The sequence below is a fragment of the Syzygium oleosum genome, unplaced genomic scaffold, assembly GCF_021117445.2.
Source record: "Syzygium oleosum isolate NSW1041296 unplaced genomic scaffold, Sole_v2.1 Sole_v2.59, whole genome shotgun sequence".
Lineage (NCBI taxonomy): Eukaryota > Viridiplantae > Streptophyta > Magnoliopsida > Myrtales > Myrtaceae > Syzygium > Syzygium oleosum.
Window position 1 is genome coordinate 897,640 of NW_026607543.1, and position 23,875 is coordinate 921,514.

The following is a 23,875-nucleotide window of genomic DNA, read 5'->3' on the forward strand; positions in this document are numbered from 1 at the left end:
AAGAATAGAATAGTGTTAAATATATGATCTGTTTTCGTAATAGAACTCAAAATTTCTGTAAAACCGGAAAGATGCAGATTCACGGAACACATGGAATTTATGTTATTCCAAATTTGAGGTGATGGATTCATGGATTACTTGATAATTGTTTTGATTATCTTCAAAAACCAGAATAGGTTCAACGAACGGTTGGCCTCGGACTCAATTTCCGCACGATGCCACCTTGTTCTCTCCGGCCCTAGGACACCAAGTCAAGTTACAATGAGATCCATGGTCCGTTGTATCATGTCCATAGTGTGTCGTATGCATCGAATTATTGCTCTAGATTCTATTGAGATATTTCGAGACGACGAACAACCATTGACAAAGCCTATGCCACTTGAGCTTTGTCAGGTTGTCGCCATTACCGCTTTCATTAGACATAGTGTTCCTATGATCTTCCAGTCTCTAATACCACCCGACGCAGTTTAAGTGAGTAAGCAAAACTTGCAAACGCATACTTGAAGCGTCCATGCGCAAAGCACATAAAATGAAATCTCTTGATTTTTTTAGCCTTTTTTAAAAGAGGCGAAACTTCATAACATCACATGAAAGTAAAACACATTTTTTACGCCTAAAATCCTAACCATAGAAATTGCTACACATTAAATAACAAGAAACCAAAACCCAAATAATAACAAAACCCTAATAAAGCTAAAAGTTCGAACCAGGAAACTAAATCATGATGAGATAAACTAGAAAATCCTAAAAAAAGTAATCTATAAAGTCAATCAAATACAAAAAAAATAAGTACCTAATTCAAAAACTCTTAATTTATAAAATAAAAAATCTAGATCAAATCTTGATGTGCCCCGCATCACTTCACATACTTGTATATCAAATTCTGCGAAATGTTTGAAAAAAGAAAATCACTTGTATGAAAAAAATAAGGGTAAGCAAGGAACTAGGGTTCCCGCCTCACCACCACATGCAAGACCCCTGAGCACATAGTGTGGAGCAAACATAAACTCAGAGTGATCATAGTCTGTCCAAATTAAAAAAATGGTCTCCCCTTACAATAATTAAATCAAAATTCCCACTACACCTTTTTCTGCCCACTTTGAGAAAAAGCAAAAGTAGAGAAAAAGCTAAAGAAAAAAAGAAAAACAATAAAAAGGAGAGGAAGATGGTAAAAGGCAATAAAGAAAAGAAAGAGAGAGAACACACAAAGACAAAAGTTTCTCAAACCTCCATGATTTGAATTCTCTCGCTTCTTCAACCCCTTCTCCTCTCTCTCTCTCTCTCTCTTAATCAAGAGTGGTGAGAAAGACCCACATCTCTCTCTCTCCCTCCTCCTCTCTCCAGCTTCTACAAAGGCCTTGTTGGGAGCTTTGAAGAAAGAAAGGAAGAAAGAAAAAAAGAAAGAGAAAAGGCAAAGAAAGGAGACAAGGGCATATATAATTAGGGCAAGAGTTTTTGTTAAGTGTGAAGAGAGAGATTGGTTTTTGTTAGGGTTCAATCAAAGGCATGAATAGAGGAGTGTTGCAGAGCTCATCACCAGTGCAGCAGCAGATGATGGCAAACCCTAATAGTTGGTGGAACATCAACAGCATGAGAGCTCCAAGCCCACAACAAGCCACACCTGCTAGTTACTTCCCAAATATTCCTCCTTATCATTATTCAAATCTCTTTCCTCAGTACATGCCCACCAATCCTTCTTCACTCCTCGCCCCTTCTTGGCTTGAAAATAGTAGCCAGGAGCATCAGCAGCTTCCAGCTGAGTCCTGGAGCCAACTACTCTTGTAAACATCTCTCTCTCTCTCTCTCTCTCTCTCTCTCTCTCTCTCTCTCTCTCTCTCTCTCTCTCTCTCTCTCTCTCTCTCTCATATGCGTTTGTTTGTTGAGGATTTGTATACCTTTCTTTTGCTATGCATATTTCGATCCACAGAACGGTAGCTCATGGGTGGATCCATGTCCGGCATGTCGGTTTCAAAAGACTAGTTGACTCGACTTGCAAAACTTTACGATAATAAACCGAATTAATTGGTGGCAAGAGCATGCATGCAGATCATCTATCCCTGCGCATCTCGCATGATTTTTCTTCTTTTTGTATGATTTTGCATATCTCCATACAAATCTTCTCTTCTTAATGTTAACTAGCTAGCTAGTCAACCCATGCTTTTGTCCTTGTCTACATCGATCTTCAACTTAGACATGTAAATTCAACCTCGCCACATTGTTAATTAACTCCATACCACGCCAATGGATTTCATGATTACTTCCATTGATTATGGAATTTGCAACAAAATATTGCACAAGTTTATGAGGATGATCTCTTATTTTCCTTTTGACCCTTCCAAATCAAGGGGTGGATTGGTGATTGAAGAAGACAAGAGTGCCTTGACCCATCTTCAAGCGAAGAGATTAGAGAATTGGGCGGATCAACAAGTACTAGAGCAGTCTCAAATTGATGTGAAGCAAGAGAATTCCTCAAGCAGCTACTTGTACGGACATGCGACAAGTGAAGACTTCCATGGATCTAAATCAGCTGTTTGGCCTACCACTACTCTAACCACCGCGGCTTCATCTCCGAAATCGTGTGTCACGAGCTTTAGCAGCAACTTGCTGGACTTCTCATACAAGAAATCTGACGGCAATAAGCATCCGGTGCCGGATCAATCTTCCGAGGTGAGATTATGCTGCCATTTTGCATAAGAATATAGACGCGTACTTCGATGAAGAACAAATCTGTACAAAAAGTTACTCATTATAATGAATTTGTGGAACCTCATCAAGCATTTAAAAAAAGCTAAATGATTAAAGTGGGTACAGTCACGCTTCTCTGCAATATATTTGAATTATTCTTCCATTACTTAGTGAATTAGGGATGGGTTTCGAGATCTGTCTTCACCTTTCCTCTTTTAATTGGATAAAGGCGCCGAAAAAAGAGTTTGAAATGAATAATTGATGGTTCATACATCATTCGCTTTTTTCTCTGTCTTTACTATATACAATAAAGCCTATCATTAAGAAATTTTTTTCTTGAAATAATTAAGCGGTTCACAATGTATAACAGAAATATTCTTTTAATACTTTCAGTTCGTTGCACATAAGATTTTCAAAGGCAACTTCCGCTTACCGTGTTTATTGAGAGTGGCCAGGTCACATACAGTTCTGATTATGTTTGTTTAACTTCTTCCTTTTGTTTTTGGTCAGTGTAAAAGCAGTGCAACAGGTGGGGCACAAAAGAAAGCCAGGACTCAACCTTCTTCTGCCCAATCTACCACCTTCAAGGTAATGGCCATGGACTCTCTCTCTCTCTCTCTCTCTCTCTCTCTCTCTCTCTCTCTCTCTCTCTCTCTCTCTCTCTCTCTCTCTCTCATCCCCACACACACAAAAGCACACACAGCTATCTAACATGTGTGTGAGTGGACTGTTGTCTTTCTCGGTTGTCGACTTGTTCAAATCCTTATTCCTCTTCCGGTTATGCCTTGTCTATATGAAGTCATATGTCAATGGGAAAGAAAATAAAGAATTCAGCAAGAAAAATCAAATTGTAAAATGGGATAACACCAAACCCTAACAATGGGGCTAACTCATCCCATTTCCATTATATTGACTTGATTTGAACCAGGTGAGGAAGGAGAAATTAGGTGACAGAATCACTGCTCTGCATCAGCTCGTTTCTCCATTTGGCAAGGTAAAAAGCTCAAGCCTTTTCAGTTTAATGACCACCATAACGCACTTCATTTACTCGACAAAATAAAAGCATTAAATTTTTTAAATGCTAGTTTGGAAAAGGAAAAAATCTCATATTTATATGAAAATGTAACTCGATTGCGAACTAGCTGGTACAAAAAAGCAGATTGCATTTTAAATTTAAAGTCACATACTTCCTCTCTTTCAATGTCTTTTTATGAAATTAAGTCCATACAAATCATACCCCCCTGTCTTTAATGGTGGAAAACTCTGGCGAAAGAGACTCTTTCTGCATGTGAAAGCTCTTCTTTTTCTTTCTACATGAGTCCATGACTTTGCAAGTCTTTGAACTTAGGTCTCTTTTCTGTTTTCCTTTTCTTTTTGTGTTACTTTTACTTACGAATTAAAGTATTGAAGAAAGCCAAAAATATGACTTTGGAGGGTTGTGGTGTGGGGGATTTTTGCTCTCTTTTGCAGACTGACACAGCTTCTGTGTTGGCAGAGGCTATTGGCTACATCAGATTCCTTCAAAATCAAATAGAGGTGATGTTTTTCTTTTCTTTTTTCCTTTTATCAATTGCTTTTTTGGAAAAAAAAAAACCCTACTATGACCAAACTGTGAAAGTGAAAGTATCATTCCCAATGTGCTCTTTACTCTTTTTGTTCTTTCATTTATTCTTTTTTGGGTTTTGGGTGTGCTGGAGTTCTGATCTGAACATACTCTCTGAACATCAACAGGCACTTAGTTTACCGTACTTGGGCAATGGATCAGGCAACGTGAGTCACCAACAATCTGTATAATCTCTCTCTCTCTCTCTCTCTCATATGAAGTGAATGCACGTGCATGTTTTTCCAGAGATGTTATAGATCAACTGAATAGAATAACTGATGAGAACCTATTACTTTTCTTAATTGTTTAGGTGCAAAGAGAGAGGAATTGTATATTTCCCGAAGACCCTGGTCAGGTATGCACATGTGCTTCACAAGATCTTGAGCATAATAAAGCTCAACTGGTTTGTTGTTTGAGCTTTTGAACAAATAAAGTTTAACAAGGTTAATAGAGGTCAAAAAAAGAGTATCCACTATATTTCACTCGGTGTTTAAGCGCTTGAACAAAATGTATGGAATCCCAATGAGTTTGGACTCAGTTTCTCTCATGTTCTTGCATCATGTTGAGATGTAAGATTTCATCGCACATCTTTAGACAAGGTGATAATAGATTTCATTGCTCCAAACATTTTGTTATTAACTTAAGCCCCTAATCACGGTAAATTTATCACTGTAAAGCACATGACCAAGTTACATGGGCAACTGGTGTGACAAATCCTTCAGTTGGGTAACTATTTTCTGAAGTGAGACCATTTTGCAGTTTGATCCCTCATAAGTAATGATTAGGACTTTACTTCTTAAACCTTCACTTGTTTTGCACTTAATTTTTGATCTCTCATCCTCATTTTGTGTTTGAATTTGATAATGATTCTAGCACACGACCATAAACTTCAAATTACCCTTGTGTTAATTTTTATAGTCTATTTCAGCTGTGCAGTTACTTAATTATTCAACTCAGTCCCAACACAACAATCAAATTCCGAATTAAGAACAAACGAGGAATATCACTGACCAAAATGGAAGGAACAACATCTTACTAAACTGTGCATGCCATGTTTCTTGAAACTTATGGACTGAACTGCAACAGTCGTCAAACTTTAAAAACCCCATGGATGCAATTCTTCCCATCATTATTCACCCAAGAAACTACAACTATATTCATTCATAGTGTATATACATAATCAACATTGTTACTTTCTAATGCCCCTCACTCCTTTTGCTATTGAGCAGCTGCTGAATGACAACTGCATGAAGAGGAAAGGAGCTTTAGACCAGGTAATAACTTCTGACGTCTACTATATTGTTTTGAAATTAGTCTTAACCCTTCTCATTCTTCTAGCTGTATTGTCATTTGAGTACCAAACGGAAACAAAAAGAAACATCGTTCTGTCAAAAATCAAAGTTTCCTGTCCATATTTTATGTCAGGACACTAATCATGAAGAAGCAAAGGACCTGAGGAGTAGAGGGCTGTGCCTGGTACCAATCTCATGCACAATGCAAGTAGGAAATGAAACCGGAGCTGACTACTGGGCTCCCGCTATCGGAGGAGGATTTCACTAATCAAGCTGGACATAAAGTCTCTAATTAGAACCTGTGACAGCAAATTGGAGAGATTAATGAATCTTAGGTGATTATATAACATCATGAGCAGTCACTCTGCTACAAAAATTTCCCAAGGCTGATTGCTCTTGATGCTATATATATCATGCTTTGGTTTGGTGTAGTCTCTGCTGCCTTGTACTCGGGTGTGATTTTCTCCTTTTTTTTCTTCTTTTTCGAAAAAATAATATTGTCGGATATAATTATGTAGGATTATGTAACCTTTTTACCTGCTGCTATTTAAGTCTGTGCAGGGATCAGTAACTTAGTATTAGTTATCAATCCATCTCTGTCATGATCAAACGTGTCTGTTCTATCTTTCCTTTCTCTTTCCTGTCCTCAGCTTCCTTTTTCCATCAAGAATTGCTCACCGAAGGGTTCTTTTATTGAAGTAGTTTCACTTGCATGACCTAGCCAACGTTTGTACATATGGTTAATGACTATCTAATGGAATTCAATTGAGTCCTAAACCTTACAATTGAACCAATTTAGTCATAAACCTTTAAGGGAAAGTATAATCAGGTCCTTTCGCCCAAGTGTCGACTGATTTATCTATCTTGATAGTCCAATCATCACTTCCTTGATATTCAACAAAATGACGCCATTTTTTATGAGATAAACTGCATCGTTTCTTGGTTGAGCAACTAAAGCCCTAAATGTCCAAATCTCCAAATCAATCCGTCCAATTCCAGCACTAATTCCCTTGAGAAACCCCAATTCCAGTCTTAAAATATAGCTTTTCCATTTTACGCTTTACCCCATTCTCAATGTCTCGCAAAACCTCTATAGGTCATTGTATTGATATCTACACTTACTAATTCATCTCCCCCCTTCCCAAATAGTCAAGCATTGGGCGACGGACGATATTTCTACCGTTGAAAATGCAAATCAATGCTGATTTGTCGTTCATCTCGACCGTATAAAAAAAGGCAATATAAATTTTTTTTCATTGAGGGACCACCAACACATCACATGTGAATAAACCAACATAAGTAGATTAGGGATAAGTGCACTAGAAGTCCTAAAACTTATCACGAAAGTGCAATTGAGTCCTAAAACTTTCAAAAAGTGCAAACAAGTCCTAAAACTTTCAAAAAGTGCAAACAAGTCCTAAAACTTGTCACGAAAGTGCAAACAAGTCCTAAAACTTGTCACAAAAGTGCAAACAAGTTCTAAAACTTTCAAAAAGTACAATCAATGGAAGGACTTGATTGAACCAATTTGACAAGTTTTAGGACTTGTTTGCACTTTCGTGACAAGTTTTAGGACTTGTTTGCACTTTTTGAAAGTTTTAGGACTCAAGTGCACTTTCGTGACAAGTTTTAGGACTTGTTTGCACTTTTTGAAAGTTTTAGGACTCAATTGCACTTTCGTGACAAGTTTTAGGACTTTGAATGCACTTATCCCAATAGATTATAGAAAGACAACACACTCTTGGAGGGACTACAATCACGGTTATACCTTTGACTGATTCTTTGCTTTTCTCCTTGTGTTTTGCAAAAAATTGAAGACGGTGGAGTTCAATGTAAACCTAAAACGACCACTCTTAGTAGTTTATGTTGCAGAATCTTGAGGTCATCTTCATCTTTGCTCCAAATTCTTCCGCCAAGGATGGAGGTTTTCTCAAGGGAATTAGGGACTGATTTGGGGAATGGGGCCGATGGGGCTTTAGTTGCTCGACCAAGAGATGACGCTGTTCATCTAAGCAAAAACAACATCGATAGTTGGATATCAGTCAACATCACGCCACCATTACACTTAGGATGGCCAACAATTACTAGACTGCCACGTCAAATAAATCAGGCAAGACTTGACTGAAAGGACTTAATTGCACTTTTCCTTAAAGGTTTATGACAAAATTGGTTCAATTAAAATATCTATGACTCAATTAAATCTCTTAAAATAGATTAAGGACTGATTGTGCCCCTACTATCTAACTTTTAATTAAAGAAGACTTTGAAACAAGCAAATAAGAGTACATAGACTCATAAAACTATACGCATTTCTTAGGCAAATTCGGCACATTTTGATTGCATGTCATTATAAGATATTCTTATCTAGTAACTGTATTCTGCAGATTTTTCATTGAATTAAGGGTTGTTAAATACGAAAACTTTCATCCTAGTCACCAATGGCTCATTACAATATAGCACTGGTAATTTCTTTCCTATGTATGTGTAGCAATTAAGCAGTACCATCATCGATTAGTTTTCGCGCACTAAGCTGAATTGATTCATCTTTTCCCCACAATCAAAAGTAAACCATCCATTCTTGGAGTAATATGCTTACCGTAATGAATTCCCCGGCACATCGTAATCGGAATCGTAGATTTTATGTAGTTCGAATTGTAGCATTTTGAATTTCCAATACATACAAGCAGATCGGCAAAGTGTGCTTACCACGTTAAATTTCTCGATTCAGAAGTTACCAAATGCAAAATTTGATATTCACGTACGCATCGACCTGTCATTTTCATTAACTCGTTGCCGAATCCGAGCAAGGACACTAAGGTTTGCATGAAAACCATTAGGTTCCGTCCGAACTGGTTTTTTGTTCCGAATCGTTTTGACTAAACCGTTTGAACGCATTTCATTTTTCTATTTCCGGGACAAGTTTGCTTCCAAACGATTTCAAACGAGAAATGAGAACCAAAAAAGTTGGTTTCATTTCGAACAAAAGTGAAACCATTTGAGAATTCATTTTCTTCAATACACATATTCATATAAGTCACGATCTTTGAGGTGAGAAAAAAGCAGAAAATCAAAAATTTCAAAACTTAACAGAATGGTTTAGAATCAGAATCTACCCACTTTTGAAATTTAAATTTTTTAGTGAAAAAATAAATAAAAATAAATAAAAAGAAAAAATTTCAAAATTTCACAAAATGGCTTAGAAAACCTATGGCCACCCACTTTGAGCAAAATTTAATTTTTTTAATTGCCAAAAAACAAAATAAAAAATAATAAAAAATTCTAAAATTTAAAAACTTAGAATATCTTAGAATACTTGCCACCTAATTTGAGCGAAATTTTATTTTTTTTAGGTGCCCAAAAAATAAAAAAAAGCAAAAAATCAAAAATTTCAAAACTTCATAAAATGGCTTGAACACTTGTGGCCATCCACTTTGAGTGAAATTTAAATTTTTTAGGTGCCGAAAAAAAAAAAAAAAATAAAAAATTTCAAAACTTCACAGAATAGCTTAAAATATCTCGCCACCCACTTTGAGTGAAATTTAAATTTTTTATATACCAAAAAAATAAAAATAAGCAAAAAATTAAAAATTTCAAAACTTTACAGAATTGGCTTAAAATGTCAGCCACCCACTTTGAGCTAAATTTTATTTTTTTAGTTGCCAAAAAAAATAAAAATAAATAAATAAATAAAAAATTTCAAAACTTCACAAAATGGCTTAGAATACCTGTGGCCATCCACTTTAAGCGAAATTTAAATTTTTTTAGGTGCCGAAAAAAATAAAAAAATAAAAAATAAAAAACTCCACATAATTGCTTAGAATACTGTGGTAGTATCCACTTTGAGTGAAATTTAATTTTTTTAGGTGTCGAAAAAAAATAAAAATAAGCAAAAAAGAAAAATTTTCAAAACTTCACAGAGTGGGCTTAGAATACATGTGGCCATCCACTTTGAGTGAAATTTAATTTTCTTTAAGAACCAAAAAAATAAAAAAATACCATTTGGGCATCTAAAAAAATTAAATTTTACTCCAAGTGTTTAGAGAGGTATTGTAAGTATTCAGTGAAGTTTTAAATTTTGATTTTTTGCTTTTTTCTCCTCCAAAATTAAAATTTCACTCAAAGTGGGTGGCACAAGTATTCTAAGCTCATTCAGTAAAGTTTTGAAATTTTTGAGTTTTTAATTTTTTTGGGCACCTTAAAAATTTAAATTTCACTCAAAGTGGTGCCACATGTATTCTAAACTATTCTGTGAAGTTTTGAAATTTTGATTTTGATTTTTTAGACCTAAAAAATTTAAATTTCACTAAAGTGGGTGGCCTGGTATTCAAGAATTCGTGAAGTTTTGAAATTTTTGATTTCTTGATTTTTTTGAAAAAATTCAACAAATTTCCTATTTTTCTGAAATCTAAAATTTTTTTATTTTCTCGACATTTTGATGATTTTTTCTGGAATTTTTCAATTTTTTGGGATTTTCTGAATTTTTTAAAGATTTTTATGAATTTTTCGGATTTTTATTATTTTTATTCCATTTCTAAAAAAATGGACTTTTGTTCCTGGAAATAGAATTTTCTATTATTTATCAAACGGGTTTTTATTTCAGGAAATAGAAATTATGTGCTGTTATCAAACGGGTTTCTGTTCTAGAAATAGAAATTGTTGGTCATTATCAAACGGGTTTTTTTTCTCAGAAACTCATCCAGGAACCAGAAATAGAAAAATCTATTTCTGGTTCAGGAACTCATTCCGGAACAGAATGGTTATCATGCGCACCCTAAACAACTTAAAGTCACGCTCACTCCTTCTCATACCATGTTTAGTTTGTTTTTCAGTTTTCGTTTTTCATTCCGCTCCATTCTAAGGTACCGCATGATAACCATTCTGGTTCTGTCCAGAACTGGTTTTTTGTTCCCAGAATCAGTTTTGGACCAGAAACCCGTTTGTTAACGCAATTTCATTTTTCTATTTCTGGGACAAGTTTTTGTTCCAGAACCGATTCTGAACCAAAAATCAGAACCAAAAAAAAGTTGGTTTTTCGTTTCTTGAACAAAACTCAGAACCATTTCTGAGGAACAAAGGTCAGAATCATTTCTTAAAAAAAACATGTCTGTCTCTCGTCTCCTCTCATCTCTCTGATCTGGAAGCCCGTCTCTCTCTGTACTCTCTCTCTCTGTCGGCGTCGAGAGGAAGCCAGGGCCGCTCGCTCGCTCGCTCCTGCTCCATGTAAGCTCCGATCCTGCGCTGGATCTCCTCTCATCTCTCTCTTTTCTGGATTTGGAAGTTGCCGTGATCGGGGGTCGGCTCGGCCTCGCCATGGCCGCCGGTCGAGTTCGCAGTCGCCCGAGATGCGGCGACGGCGAAGGCTGACCATGACATTTCACCATTTCGATGGAGGTTTTTTCCCCCTTTTTTTTTTGTTCGTTGAATTTCGAAATCCTTAATTTTTACGGAATGGGTGCGTGCGAACGAGGTTGACGTCTCGAAAAGTCGCCGGCTTTTTTACGTGGTGGGTTTTTGCTCGCGCGCAGGGCCTTCATATCTCCTGCAGGAAGAAAGATCGTGAAAGAGATAGTCGCCACCCCTACAAGGTTGTCGAGATCACCCCTCCTCCCAGGAGTCTCGGCGTACGTTGCTTTCCCTCGGTAAGTTTGGGGAAAATTCGGTTGTTTTTAGTGTTTGATTCGGGGGCTGATGCTGTCGTGATTGCTTTGTATGTGTCCCCTGTTTTTTCAGTTGATTGAATTGCTGTCGTGGGATTTTAGAGTGTAACATGATCTGTTGGGCGTTCGCAAGTCAAGGCGATCGAAGCGAACTTTGTATGAAAAATTCGATATTTTAAGTTATCTCTTCCTTCGGCCATGGCGAGGCCGCTCGGCCTCCCCCAGATCTGGGTTAGAATACAAATATTGATGAACCATTTGTGTCATTTTTAAAGTGATTGCGTGAGGGTAAGAAAATGAGTAGTATATACTAGGAAGTGATTGAAGTGAGAAGTTATTGGAGTTATGTTAACTACGTTTCGTTCTTTAATGCAAGGCTGATTTTGGAAAGCTAAAAGTGAGACAAAACCCATTATTAATATAGATAGTTCTTTCTTTGCACTTTTGAATGAGCCATCCTTTCGCTGATATTTGCAGCATAAGAGTTCAAAACTTGATGAGGTTGGTGTGATAAAGGTAGCTGGCTGAGAATGTGGCATGCTGTCGCTCAAGTATTAGTCTTTAGATGTTAACAGCAGCTTGGAGGGATTTTTGTCCATTCAGATTACTTGAGGTATGCATAGATAAAGTGCCTTGTAACTCGATGTTGCTTTGATTTGCTTTAAATTTCGGTTTTGACTGATTGGACAAAATAGTATTTTCTGTGGGCTGATTTCACATTAATTATTATAATCTGGATTATAATTAAGAGGAAATTTTTGTTTCAAAAGGGACTTAATACCTCCTCATGGTTTGATGAAATATTGCCTGATTTTCTTAAACCGTGGCAATTGGGATAATCAGTTATTAGAAGCTGAGTGTAGTTACTACATGCTGATGTAGCTCAATTATTGTTATTATTCATGTCATATGCACTCAGGGATGGATGCGGGCGCAAAAATACAGGGAAAATGGATGTTATATTTTGTTGACAATAGTCTTGGAAGGATTTGGTAGAGAGAGAAAGTGAGAGAGAGAGCTTGGCGGTAAAAAACAGGTGGACCATGGCAGATATAGAGCTTATAATTGAAGTAGGCTTGGGGGGGTGGGGAGGCGCATGAGCCCAATGTTTCACATAGTTGAACCACCAGTTGTACAAGCCTATGTATAAGTAGAAGGCTTTTCACAATTCTTGGGGGACCATGGCCCCTACGGGGCCCCTCTCGGATCCATCATTATGTGCCCTTTTGCAGTTGGCTTGGTTGTTAATGCAGATGGAGAGTTGATTGATAGATGTGCCGACAGCAAAGGTTTTGGATTTAGTCGTTGGATTCCTCTGCAGGATATCTCCAGGCTCCAGCTATGAAAATAGATTGCGTGTGTTTTTGTGTTAGGAGTAAGTTGCTCGAGGATGCTTGTTCCCTTTGGCGGCCCCTGAAATAATATCTCAAGTCTATCCTTGAGCCTGCAGCAGCTTCTCCTCTTGCAGAACTGATCTGATTGCTGTTCTTGAAGAATCGGTAGAAATTGCTTGCTGTAGTTTTATTTACCTTACCACTTGAGCTGTTCGTGCATCCTACATTTATGCGAGTAATTTAGTTGCTTATCCATAACGGGACACGTAGCTTTCAAAATACTTTTCATTATGACAAGACAAGGTGGCAGTTATCATGAATTTCAACCGTTGGTGAAACTTCGTTGTTGTTTTGAGCTCTTCCTGGGCAGAAGGAAAAACTCACAGGTCTTGGCCTCCTTGTGCAGGTCAAATGTCGGTGGGCAGGAGTATAACCTGCAGACGACAGAGATTGCCGGAAAACGGACTCTGTTTTTAAAGGAGGGCTTTGTAGATCTCATGTGCTCTCCTCACTCTTTGTGGCTAATTCGACGTCGAAGATTCAAAATTTTTTACATTTAATTATCTGTTTAGGAGATGCTTAGTGCTGTGAATAGATCATCAGCTTTTTGGACTGATGAATAGGATTTGGGAATAAGTGGGGATGTTGTGAATGCTTTTATCTTTCCCCTTATGTTGATGTAAATGACTCTTCGTCTCGTCAATTGTTGACAACTTGTAAATGTGAGGTCTTATGGTGGCATGTCATCAAATGAACTATTCATTTTTGTAAGATTATTAGTGGAAAGCTTTGTGTGCGCGATGCGTGGTGTTTAAAGTTGTGTTCGTTCAAGTGGTCCTACAATGCTGTAAAATCGATGTAAATTCAATAAAACGTTGTGTCCGTATAGTGTTTATTTAAAATATGTATTATCGTTTGAGCAAACACAGGAACTTTTGCCTAGCACTAATGGTTGTTCGGTTTTTGATTCCGCAAGGGTTACGTTCCTAAAGTACATTTGCTTGATCGTGTTTGTTGAGGGACTCGTAAATCTATGTATGACTTGGTGGGATAATGTCAATATCGTAAATTTAGAAAATTATGAATCTGCCATTTAATTTGTATGTCTATTATTAATTATTTGTATTTCTAAAAGAAAAATGACACAAATGGTTCATAAACTTTGATTGATGTACAATGTATTTCTAAAAATTCGATGTGCTTGGTTTACTTTTCTCCATAAGCATTTGGGATATTATGAGGAACGATGCATACTCACAAATATTGAGAGCAAATATCGAGAGCGATGGTGGTTGAATGCTGAAGACCCGTTCCAGTGCTTGGCCATTTGCATTAATTTGACTGGAATTTGTGTGCGGGCGTACGTAACGTTACGAATCCAACGTAAAATTTAATTTCAAAACTTCACAGAATGGCTTAGAATACCTGTGGCCACCCGCTTTGAGCGAAATTTAATTTTTTTTAGGTGTCGAAAAAAATAAAAAAAATGAAAAATTTCAAAACTTCACAGAATGGCTTAGAATACTTGTGGCCACCTATTTCGAGAGAAATTTAATTTTTTTGAGATTCCCCAAAAAAATAAAAAAAAATCAAAAATTTCAAAACTTCATAGAATGGCTTAGAATACCTGTGGCCACCCACTTTGAGCGAAATTTAAATTTTTTTAGCTGCCGAAAAAAAAATAAAAAAATTTCAAAACTTCGCAGAATGGCTTAGAATACCTGTGGCCACCCACTTTGAGTGAAATTTAATGTTTTTTTAGGTGACGAAATAAAAATTAAAAAAGCAAAAAATCAAAAATACCATTTGGGCACCTCAAAAATTTTAAATTTCACTCAAAGTGAGTGGCTAGAAGTATTCTAAGCCATTATGTGAAGTTTTGAAATTTTTTATTTTTTATATTTTTTTTGCACCTAAAAAAATTAAAATTTTGCTCAAAGTGGGTGGCCACAAGTATTCTAAGCCATTCTGTGAAGTTTTGAAATTTTAAATTTTTTAATTTTTTGATTTTTTTTTGCACCTAAAAAAATTTAAATTTCGCTTAAAGCGGATGGCCACAGGTATTCTATAAAACATTCTGTGAAGTTTTGAAATTTTTCACTTTTTGATTTTTTTTTCGGCACCTAAAAAAATTTAAATTTTGCTCAAAGTGGGTGGTCACAGGTATACTATAAGCCATTCTATGAAGTTTTGAAATTTCTAATTTTTTTATATTTTTTTGGGGAATCTCAAAAAAATTAAATTTCTCTCGAAATGGTTGGCCACAAGTATTCTAAGCCATTCTGTAAAGTTTTGAAATTTTTAATTTTTTTAAATTTTTTTGGGCATCTCAAAAAAATTAAAATTTACTCAAAAAGTGGGTGGCCACAAGTACTCTAAGCCATTTTGTGAAATTTTTTATTTTTTTGGGCACCTCAGAAAATTTAAATTTTACTCAAAGTGGGTGCTACAGGTATTCTAAGCAATTATGTGAAGTTTTGAAATTTTTGATTTCTTGATTTTTTTTTTGAAAAAATTCAACAAATTTCCTATTTTCCCGAAATCTGAATTTTTTTATTTTCTCAACATTTTGATGATTTTTTCTGGAATTTTTCAATTTTTTTGGATTTTCTAAATTTTTTTTGAGATTTTTATGAATTTTTCGGATTTTTTAATTATTTTTATTCCATTTCTAAAAAAATGGATTTCTGTTCCTGGAAATAGAATTTTCTGTTGTTTATCAAACGGGTTTTTGTTTCAGGAAATAGAAATTTTGTGCTGTTATCAAACGAGTTTCTGTTCTAGAAATAGAAATTTTTTGTCGTTATCAAACGGGTTTTTTCCTCAGAAACTCATCCTGGAACCAGAAATAGAAAAATCTATTTCTGTTTCAAGAACTCATTCCGGAACAGAATGGTTATCATTCGCTACCTAAGTAGCCAAACTGGCGTCGAGAAAGGAAACATCAGGTCTTCTTCTCATGTTTCGCTGAATTCATTCCCGATAGCCAGATACCCTTTAGCGATTTGTAGACCTGTCAAATGAGTGAGTCGAATCGAATATGGCCAGCCCAAATTGACCCTTTAAATTCATTTTCATGTAATACAAATGTAGTGACCTATACTTGACTTAATACATATCAAATCTATATTACTAAAACACTTTTATATATAACTCAATCTACAAAAAATCGTATCCAAACCAAGATTAGAGCGCGGAGTGAGTGAGCACGAGATCGAGTGAGGGCAAGAGAGAATTAAGATAGAGTCATAGATGTGAATTGTGTTTAGGGGTGAGCAAAAAGAATCGTCTGGATCAGACCAGATTGGCCAGTTCTCCGGAGCATCGGTTCGGTTCCCGATTTAAAAAAATTGAAATCGGTGATTTTCAGTTTAGTTCCTTCGCTCACTCGGACTGGACCGATTTTTTTAAAAAAAAATTTCTTACAAATATGTAAAGAACTCTAATCCTTCACAAACCTTTCTAACTCCTAATCACGATTGTCGTTCTCTGGACCCTCCATCAACAAACCCCAGGCCTCTTTCACAAAATCAATCTCTCACTCTTCTCACCTCTTGCTCGCTCGACTCTGACTGTCAGTCACTCTCTCGCTTGACTCTCAGATGCCACTCTCTCACTTGAGTCGCTCGCATCCCTTTCGCTGGATGCCTACGCTCGCTCAACTCTCAAACGCCACCCTCTCGCCTGAGTCGCTCACGTCCCTTGTACGCTCTTTGTTGCTACTGTTTCTTGGGCTCTTGCTTCTATCTCTACTGTAATACCCTTGACTGAGTGGGCTCCTGCTAGCTATCTTTATTCTGTCTATCTTTGTCCCTTTGAAGCTTTACTTCTTTCTATGATTTTCACTCGTGAATCAGCTTGTTTATATTGGTTGTTGAACTTGACGTCCTCAAGGACAGTTTTTTGTGATTTGCGCATTATTTGTAAAGAATTATGGACTACTTGCTTAAAAAAAAAGGACATGTAATTGGTTCTATTGGCCCACCCAGGAATCGAACTGGACCAGTCGATCCTGTCCAGTTCGATTTTTGGACCAGGCGGGCCGGTTCTCGATTTCAGAAACTAAGAACCGGGACTGGTCCCTCTACTTAGTTCCCAGTTCCTAGCAGGAATCGATTATCTCTAACTGGATTTGAGCAAGCTATGAACCCATTGAGAACCCATATTATTTTAGTCTTACCAATTTAAATTCATTTATGACCCATTTACTATATATAACTAGCCCATAAAACAAGCAGCCCATCAAAAATGAGTTTAAAAATGGTTCTATGGCCCATTATGATAGATCTAATGATTCGCATAAAGATTTCGCCTCTCGATTGTACTTGTAGCTCCATCGTGGATGTGAGCCTGTACAAACAGCTTGCTTAGGTGCATAGGCAAGCGTTAACTGAGTAGTAGATGCATAAGCTTCCTATGCAAAGTTGCTCAATTCATTAACCATGTCGGCCAAGTTGTGCCCCTCGACTCGAATATTTGTAAGAAATCAAGAAATCCCGAATCTTTATGGGGATTCTTGTGCGATCGCCGTACAATTCTGGTCATAAACGGGGGGCCACGCGATTCATGGGAGTAATCCTAGGTGACACCATCATTGAGTCGACCAATCAATAACGAGCAATCTGTTCATGCCTTAGCTTTTTCTGGTCGACGTTTCTTGTTTGACTTCACGTCTCGACGTCATAATTCTTGACTTCGCCGCTTACTAGTATCCCCTACGACAAGTCTCAGTCCAATCGTCGTTAAGCCCATCACGTGTGTAATGGATTGCTCGAACGTTGGGCGTCGGGGGGCGAAGGTTGAACGGGGTGCGAATCCTAAGTTAATGAAACTTCCCTGGAAAAGTCCAGCCGCGATCTAATCATGCTTACAGACCCGAGAAACTTCATATGGACTTGTGACTAGATCGAATGTGTATTTATCACGGGTTTTTTTCTAGGATTTGAGTATGTCAAGTCTTGATTCTAGTTTCTCTCTTCGGATCGCAAGACTTCACATCAAGATTCCCTTCCTTCCTTGTCTTTGCTTATCATCACTCCCTCTCTCTCCCTCTCTCTCTCTCTCTCTCTCCCCCAGAGATGGGTCATCTTCAGCATTTGAAGGAGGTGGTCCTTCTAGTTATGGCGATGGGCATGATGAGCAGGAGCTCTGGTGCAGTTGCCCGTGGTTCAATGAGAATGGTGGATGGAGTGAACAAGGAAGGCCCGTTCTTGGGGATTGTAGTGCCCAACTCCTTCGAGATGAACCCTCTTCTCCAAACTCCAAGCTTTGTCCCCAATGAAACTCTCCCTTACTTGGATATTGCTGGTAACTGAAGCGCATGAATACTACATATCACATCCATTATTCATGCATCGAGTCATCTCTTTCCTTTGCTAATTCTCTGGTTCTTGTTCATGATTTCTTTATCTGAAGAACGCTGGAATTAGTTGGCTCCTTTGGGCGACATATGGTTTGCAATATGTTCTAGATATGTTTCAATGTTTGCAATGCAGGAAGAAGGTTTCGGATTGGACGGCTCGAAAACGAGAAAGTGATAATCGTCATGACGGGGTTGAGCATGGTACGTGCAAGATTTTGATCTTCATGTGTCCTTCATGTTCCTTTTTCTTGTTTCGATATACGAAAATGAGAGTGTTGATGAGAAGAAGTTGCTGTATGAAGCTAAATGCAGGTATAACCACAGAGTTGCTCTTGACTCAGTTCAATGTGAATGGTGTGCTTCACTATGGAATTGCAGGGAATGCAAATCCAAATCTCCAAATTGGGGATGTGACAATCCCACAGTATTGGGCTCATTCAGGCCTTTGGAATTGGCAGGTCTATTTCGAGCTCTTGATATTTTTCAAACTTTTTTCATTTGAGTCCTTATTTAAATGCAAAGTTCTTTACATATATAGGACATAAGTTTGGTAGAAAACTCGAAAGCAATTTAGGTTATATCACAAGCAAATGCGTCGTGTAAGTTCGATGCTAGATGCATGCACTTAGGGTCAATGTGTCCATTTTTTGGGTGATGTGTCATCACATCATGAAATTTATTGGCTCTCTAAAGTTACCTCTGATTGTAGAGTATCCAATTTCTTGACAATCACTTCTGTAGTAGTTATTCTGAAAGAAGCATATGTCTTATAAACTTAAAAGTTAGAAGCAGATCTGAACATATTGTGGGCTTTACTCAAATGGGACAGGTAATTCTCAATGTAGAGATAGATGTTCATCCCTTTAAGCCCCAATCCTAAAATGTTTTTCCTGTTTTCTGACTGAAAGCAGAGGTTTGGGGATGGGCCTAGCACAGAGCTAGCATTTGAATCAGATGGGGACTACACTAGGAAAATTGGGTACCTCAACATCACCAGTTTCAACGATCACACCAGCAATGGCAAGGCTGACCAGAATCTCCTCAACAATGTCTGGTACCAGCCTGAGGAAATCTTCCCCGTCAATGGAGTCCCCGAAGTCCGACAGCACGCCTTTTGGGTCCCCGTCGACAAGCACTATTTCACCGTCTCGAAGAAAATCAAGGTAAATTCCGAGCCACACATTGAAGCTCAAAAACTATCTTGTTTTGCGAAAACGTTTAATCGATCGCAGTTTTCAAAGTTAAGTATGTCAAGGAAATCCGCACCAAAAGAGCATGGAATATATATGTTTCCGGAACATGTAAGTTCTCTCTTTATGCTAATACTTTGTTCATTGACACGACTAGGGCTTGAAGCTGGGGCAATGTGTGAACTCGACATGCTTGCCAAGGGCACCAATGGTGGTGAGAGTGGAGAGAGGGGTGACTGCCAATGTGTTTTTGGACAACAGTGCTTACAGGCAATTCTTGTACTCAAAGTTCAATGCCACTGCCATTGACATGGAGAGTGCCTCCATTGCTCTGGTCTGTCGCCAACACAAGATGCCATTTATTGCGATCAGGTCCCTCTCTGATTTGGCTGGTGGTGGGTCTGCTCTCTCCAATGAGGCCTCTATTTTTGCCTCCTTGGCTGTCCAAAATGCAGTGGATGTTCTTCTTAGGTTCATTGCTTTGTTATCCTCATCATGATAAGATGACCCCCCTACACTCATGTGTTCTTAGGACATTCGCGTTTAGTGATTGTAAGAATTGTTGGGTTATCCATCAATAATTGATGACAAAATTCAAAGGATGGTTTAAGTATCTACTTTTGATGTGTAAATCAGTATAAAGTAGAGATGTTTGGGGATCCAAACGAGTGGTGACTTACCAACTTGACTTATTTTTAGTTAACTTTCTTACCGATCATTTAAATTTATCAACTATTAAATGAAATTATTAATTTTTATTCGGTGACTTTTCAACTTCATTCCCGACTAAATAATCAAATAGAAAAAGTCAGTAAATTGAAAAGGGATCGCACTTTTTCTAATCATCTTTAGCTTAAACACTCACATTTTTTTTGCATTTTGACCATATTATTCCTTGTATGAATCACTACTTCTCTTACAATTCTATGAAAGTGGTCCCTTGTTTTGTTTAGTCAACTCTTTTTTTTTTTGTTGTTCTTTTTTTCCTTATAGGTCCCACCTTCCTTCTTCTTTGTTCTTTCCATACCTTTGAGGTTTTAGTTCTCAGCTCTTACAAATTTTCTCTCGTATTCTCTTCTTTCTATCAAGTCGTAGGGCATTGAGAAGTTGAATATCTATTATGCCAATCCCGTCGTCCTCCGCACTTTCGCTGGTATAGGCATTGGGCTCACTATTGACCTCCCTAACGAGCCCCTTTTCTCCACCACACGCTGCCCGAACAATTTCATACTTGTTAGGGGTTTGTGTGGTTTTGTGGACTAATGAATCGCTGCTTGAATAAATCCGTATTTGTTTTGATTTGTTTCGTGAGCATGTTAGGGAGATCTTTGCTCTAACTATTGATTTAGAAGCACAAGCTGGAAGGAAAATAGAAAGCAAAAATTGTCGGAGAAGCTCTTTTAATAGTATTGTCAATGGAGAGTCATTATCCGTCGACATTGTTTTCCATGGACTTTGGATTTTTGTCTCACAATGAATTGGAGAGAGAGATAGATTGTGATGATCCGGTCCAACGAGGGTAGGGAATGGTCGTCGGGGCCAGAGGGCTTGGATAAGGAGCGGCTCATAGCAGGCTTCTACGATGGCGAAAGGGGTACGAACCAAACTATGCACTGTATAGTAGAAAAGCAATTTTGAAATGTGTGTGTGTGAAAACTGGAAATAAGTCACGGATGTACCTTTTGACGTAACGGCAATACTTAGTTTTGGAACCCTAAAATCAAGCATGCTCAAGTGGGAGCACTACTAGAATGGTTGACCTCTTGAGAAGGACAAAACCGTGGGTTTCGGTATGAGACGAGCCAAAGAGTTAAATCCACCTCCCCTGTCATCATGGCCTAGTCCACCTCCTTTGGCTTAAAACAACCCTTGTGATATTTTAGATGTTGGTTTGGGACCAGAACTTTACGAAACATGGATGACTATTAATATCCCAAAAGGGGGGCGTAAGAGCAACAAGCGTCTTGATAGTGTGTGGAGCGCCTAGTTTTTCTTTCGTTTCTACTTCGGGCATGTTTTGAATGAACCATCAAAGTCCAAAATAGCTCAAGACTGTAATGGTGTGTTCGACTTCGAGAAATCAAACTTGCAGCTCGATGCTTTCTTGGTTCAGCACGACATGGAAAACATTTACATGTGGGTTTTCCAAGAAATGCCTGAAAATGCTCTTAGCAAGATGCAGCTGAGAATTTACATGAACGAGCACAGTCAACAAGGGGAGCGTTCATTTCCCTTTAGTGTGGATAGGGGTTGTGTGTGTTCTCATAGGATGTTGAGGAATCACTACCGTGGCCTCTCCAATCCCCATTGCATTCATGGGATTGAAATTGTGCGGTGAGCCCAATGCCGGTGCTAGAGAAAGTGTGGAGGACGATGGGGTTGGCATCATAGATATTCAACTTCTCAATGCCTTGCAACTTGAGGAGTAGGGAGGCATAGAAAGAAGAAAATGTGAGAGAAAATAGAGAGACAATTTGCAAGAGTCGAGAACTGAGGCATGAAAGGCGTGGAAAGAAAGAAGAAGAAGGAAAGTGGGACCTGTAAGGAAAAAAGAAGAAACAAAATAAAAAGAGTTAACCAAGCAAGAAAAATGGATCACTTTTGGAGAGTTGTAAAAAAAATGGTGGGCCATACAAGGGATGGTATGATCAAAACGCAAAAAAAAAATGTTTAAACCAAAGGAAGAGTGGAAAGAGCGCGGCAGAAAAATAAAAGTTAGTAACTAACTCATATGAGAGTTGGTAACTCAGAATTAGTTGATAACTTAATTGGAGAAATTAATAAAATTAATTATAGTAATTTCATATAAAATTTTGTAAATTTAAGACATAATTAGAAAAGGTAAATAAAAGTTAGTAACAAGTAAGAGACATTGTTAATTAAAAGAAGAATAAACTCGTTATATATCTCAAATGAAGTTTCTAATCCAAAACTTATCAATAACTTAATTAGAGAAAAGTCGGTAATTCAGTCTAATTAAGATTGGACGATTCTAAAATGATTTGGTAAATTTAAGGCATCGCTAAGAAAGGACCATAAAAACTTGTAAACGATGGAAAAGTTGGCAAATGAAAATATCCGAATACACTTGGATAAGTAACTTAATTGAGAGTTGCTAGCAAAATACGATGTGGTAATTTTATGGGAAAAAAAGTTAGTGGGACATGCTAATTTAGGTTAATAATCTCTTAAAAAAGTTTGTAAACGTAAGTGCTGTTAACCAAGGCAAATAAAAAAAATTGGTTACTCAATAGAAAAGTTGATTTGGATTAAAAAAAAATCAAACGTAACTCAAAGGACATTTGGTAACCTAAAACTAATCGGTGATATAATCTGATAAAAGTTAATAAATCAATCTAATTTCGGTTGGTAACTTCATATAAGAGTTAGTAAATTTGAAGTGTTGGTAAGTTATGCAAATAAAAGATGATAAGCTAGCATAAAAATTGTTAATTCATGAACTAAAATGATCTTGGTAATTCCGTAGATATTTTGCTAAGTTACCAACATGTTACCCGGAAAAAAAAAATCACCAGTCCTTTTTATTTGCCAGGACTAGTCATTTATTTTCTATTGATAGTTTCTTACAATTACCAACACTTGCTGAGATTTATCGGCATGGAAAAAGAAATCCCACTTTTGGACAACTCGAAAAGTTTCAAAAGTTTAAACTGATTAAAGGGGGGGAAAGGGGCAAATCAAAAGGGTGTGTTTAAACCTTTTTGACTAGACCAAATTTCCTGCATAATCGCAAATCGCATCCACGTCGACCACTCATATAAGTAACGGCTCAACCTTAAGGGTGGTGCAGACACACCTGCGCAGGTTACTAGTGACACTTACGAGAATGGCAGGGAAGTGAACGGTATCGGACGACATTCATACGACATCTTGATGGAGGACACAGGTTATAATGATCGGCTTTTATTCGACAAGATTTTAGGTGTCTGATTATTCGTGGCTTCGCAAGCTAGAATCCCATCTTAACATTGGCTCTCCCTCTCCCGCCCTCCTCACTTCAACAGTGCGTGAATTGCGGGGAAAATAACCAATTCAATTCTAAATTGATAATACAAATGCCAATTTGGTCCGGAACTTTTCCTAAGCCTTTGTGTATTCCAATGATATCCTTCCGGTCAGATGCTGCCGGAAATCGCTAATGTGGTGATCCACAAGTTGTCCACATCAATTTGCCAAGTAGGACGCCCAGCTAGTGATTACTCGACTCTATATCAGCAATTTCCGGTGACTATTGATCGGAAGGACTACATTCGAATTTTGCACAATGATTTAAGACTAAATGGGCAAAATGAAAAAAATTTAGAACTGAATTGGTAAGCATACAATAAGTTTATAACTAATAAGATAATTATCCTAAAATAAATATATAGCATGTCAAACAACCACGACTCCTCTCTCTATGCTTCGTTTTCTTCGATCTCTGATCATGTGGAGGGGAGAGTTTTGACTTTTGAGTAATAAGGTCTCTCCCTCCTCTCCCTATCTTGTTTTTTTTTTTTATTATTAAAAAATAGTTTGGGGTAAAATTGTCACAAGTGTACCAGTTTAGGGTTTTTTGTGGTATTAACCCTTAAATTTTATCAGATGTCTCCAAAGAGACAACAAAATTGTCACAAGTGTACCTATCTTGTTGATTTTGCTTCTTCTTTTTTTTTTGTTCTTACTTATCTCCCTTCGGATTTAGATTTGGGACCTCTCCTTGTTTAAGCTTTCAGGGATTCGATCCCCCGT

At 37.4% G+C, this 23,875-nt stretch overlaps 2 protein-coding genes and 1 long non-coding RNA gene across 5 annotated transcripts; all 3 read left to right on the forward strand.

Moving 5' to 3' along the window:
• Positions 1 to 1,266: 1,266 nt before the first annotated feature.
• On the forward strand, positions 1,267 to 6,190 carry LOC115690454 (transcription factor bHLH68-like). Of its 2 annotated transcripts, none has more exons than XM_056307779.1 (9): positions 1,267 to 1,781; positions 2,346 to 2,667; positions 3,196 to 3,273; positions 3,614 to 3,679; positions 4,156 to 4,221; positions 4,417 to 4,455; positions 4,599 to 4,643; positions 5,518 to 5,562; positions 5,714 to 6,190. In XM_056307779.1, exons 1-9 carry the CDS (start codon positions 1,507 to 1,509, stop codon positions 5,846 to 5,848), a joined length of 1,071 nt encoding a protein of 356 aa, XP_056163754.1. In that variant the 5' UTR covers positions 1,267 to 1,506; the 3' UTR covers positions 5,849 to 6,190. The 2 variants fall into 2 exon arrangements, with proteins under 2 accessions (XP_056163754.1, XP_030472651.1); XM_030616791.2 differs by having other exon boundaries at positions 1,269 to 1,781; positions 4,417 to 4,473.
• Positions 6,191 to 11,535: 5,345 nt separating this feature from the next.
• LOC115667643 (uncharacterized) lies at positions 11,536 to 13,372 on the forward strand. Its single transcript, XR_004004074.2, has 2 exons — positions 11,536 to 11,850; positions 12,978 to 13,372. It is a non-coding gene; the product is annotated as an uncharacterized LOC115667643 (long non-coding RNA).
• Positions 13,373 to 17,347: 3,975 nt separating this feature from the next.
• On the forward strand, positions 17,348 to 19,725 carry LOC115690455 (bark storage protein A-like). Of its 2 annotated transcripts, XM_056307737.1 has the most exons (6): positions 17,348 to 17,483; positions 17,650 to 17,878; positions 18,067 to 18,134; positions 18,236 to 18,391; positions 18,845 to 19,096; positions 19,281 to 19,725. In XM_056307737.1, the coding sequence occupies exons 2-6, from the start codon at positions 17,650 to 17,652 to the stop codon at positions 19,620 to 19,622; spliced, it is 1,047 nt and encodes a 348-aa protein (XP_056163712.1). In that variant the 5' UTR covers positions 17,348 to 17,483; the 3' UTR covers positions 19,623 to 19,725. The 2 variants fall into 2 exon arrangements, with proteins under 2 accessions (XP_056163712.1, XP_056163711.1); XM_056307736.1 differs by lacking the exon at positions 17,348 to 17,483 and having other exon boundaries at positions 17,514 to 17,878.
• Positions 19,726 to 23,875: the final 4,150 nt, after the last annotated feature.

Bases quoted from the DNA above. Each gene is read 5' to 3' on its own strand.
- LOC115690454 (XM_030616791.2), top strand. From the start codon at position 1,507: ATGAATAGAGGAGTGTTGCAGAGCTCATCACCAGTGCAGCAGCAGATG. The intron at 2,668-3,195 runs GTGAGATTATGC...GTTTTTGGTCAG, and splicing joins TGCCGGATCAATCTTCCGAG to TGTAAAAGCAGTGCAACAGG. The intron at 4,474-4,598 runs GTATAATCTCTC...TTAATTGTTTAG, and splicing joins ACGTGAGTCACCAACAATCT to GTGCAAAGAGAGAGGAATTG.
- LOC115690455 (XM_056307737.1), top strand. From the start codon at position 17,650: ATGGGTCATCTTCAGCATTTGAAGGAGGTGGTCCTTCTAGTTATGGCG. The intron at 17,879-18,066 runs GTAACTGAAGCG...TTTGCAATGCAG, and splicing joins CCCTTACTTGGATATTGCTG to GAAGAAGGTTTCGGATTGGA. The intron at 18,392-18,844 runs GTCTATTTCGAG...GACTGAAAGCAG, and splicing joins CAGGCCTTTGGAATTGGCAG to AGGTTTGGGGATGGGCCTAG.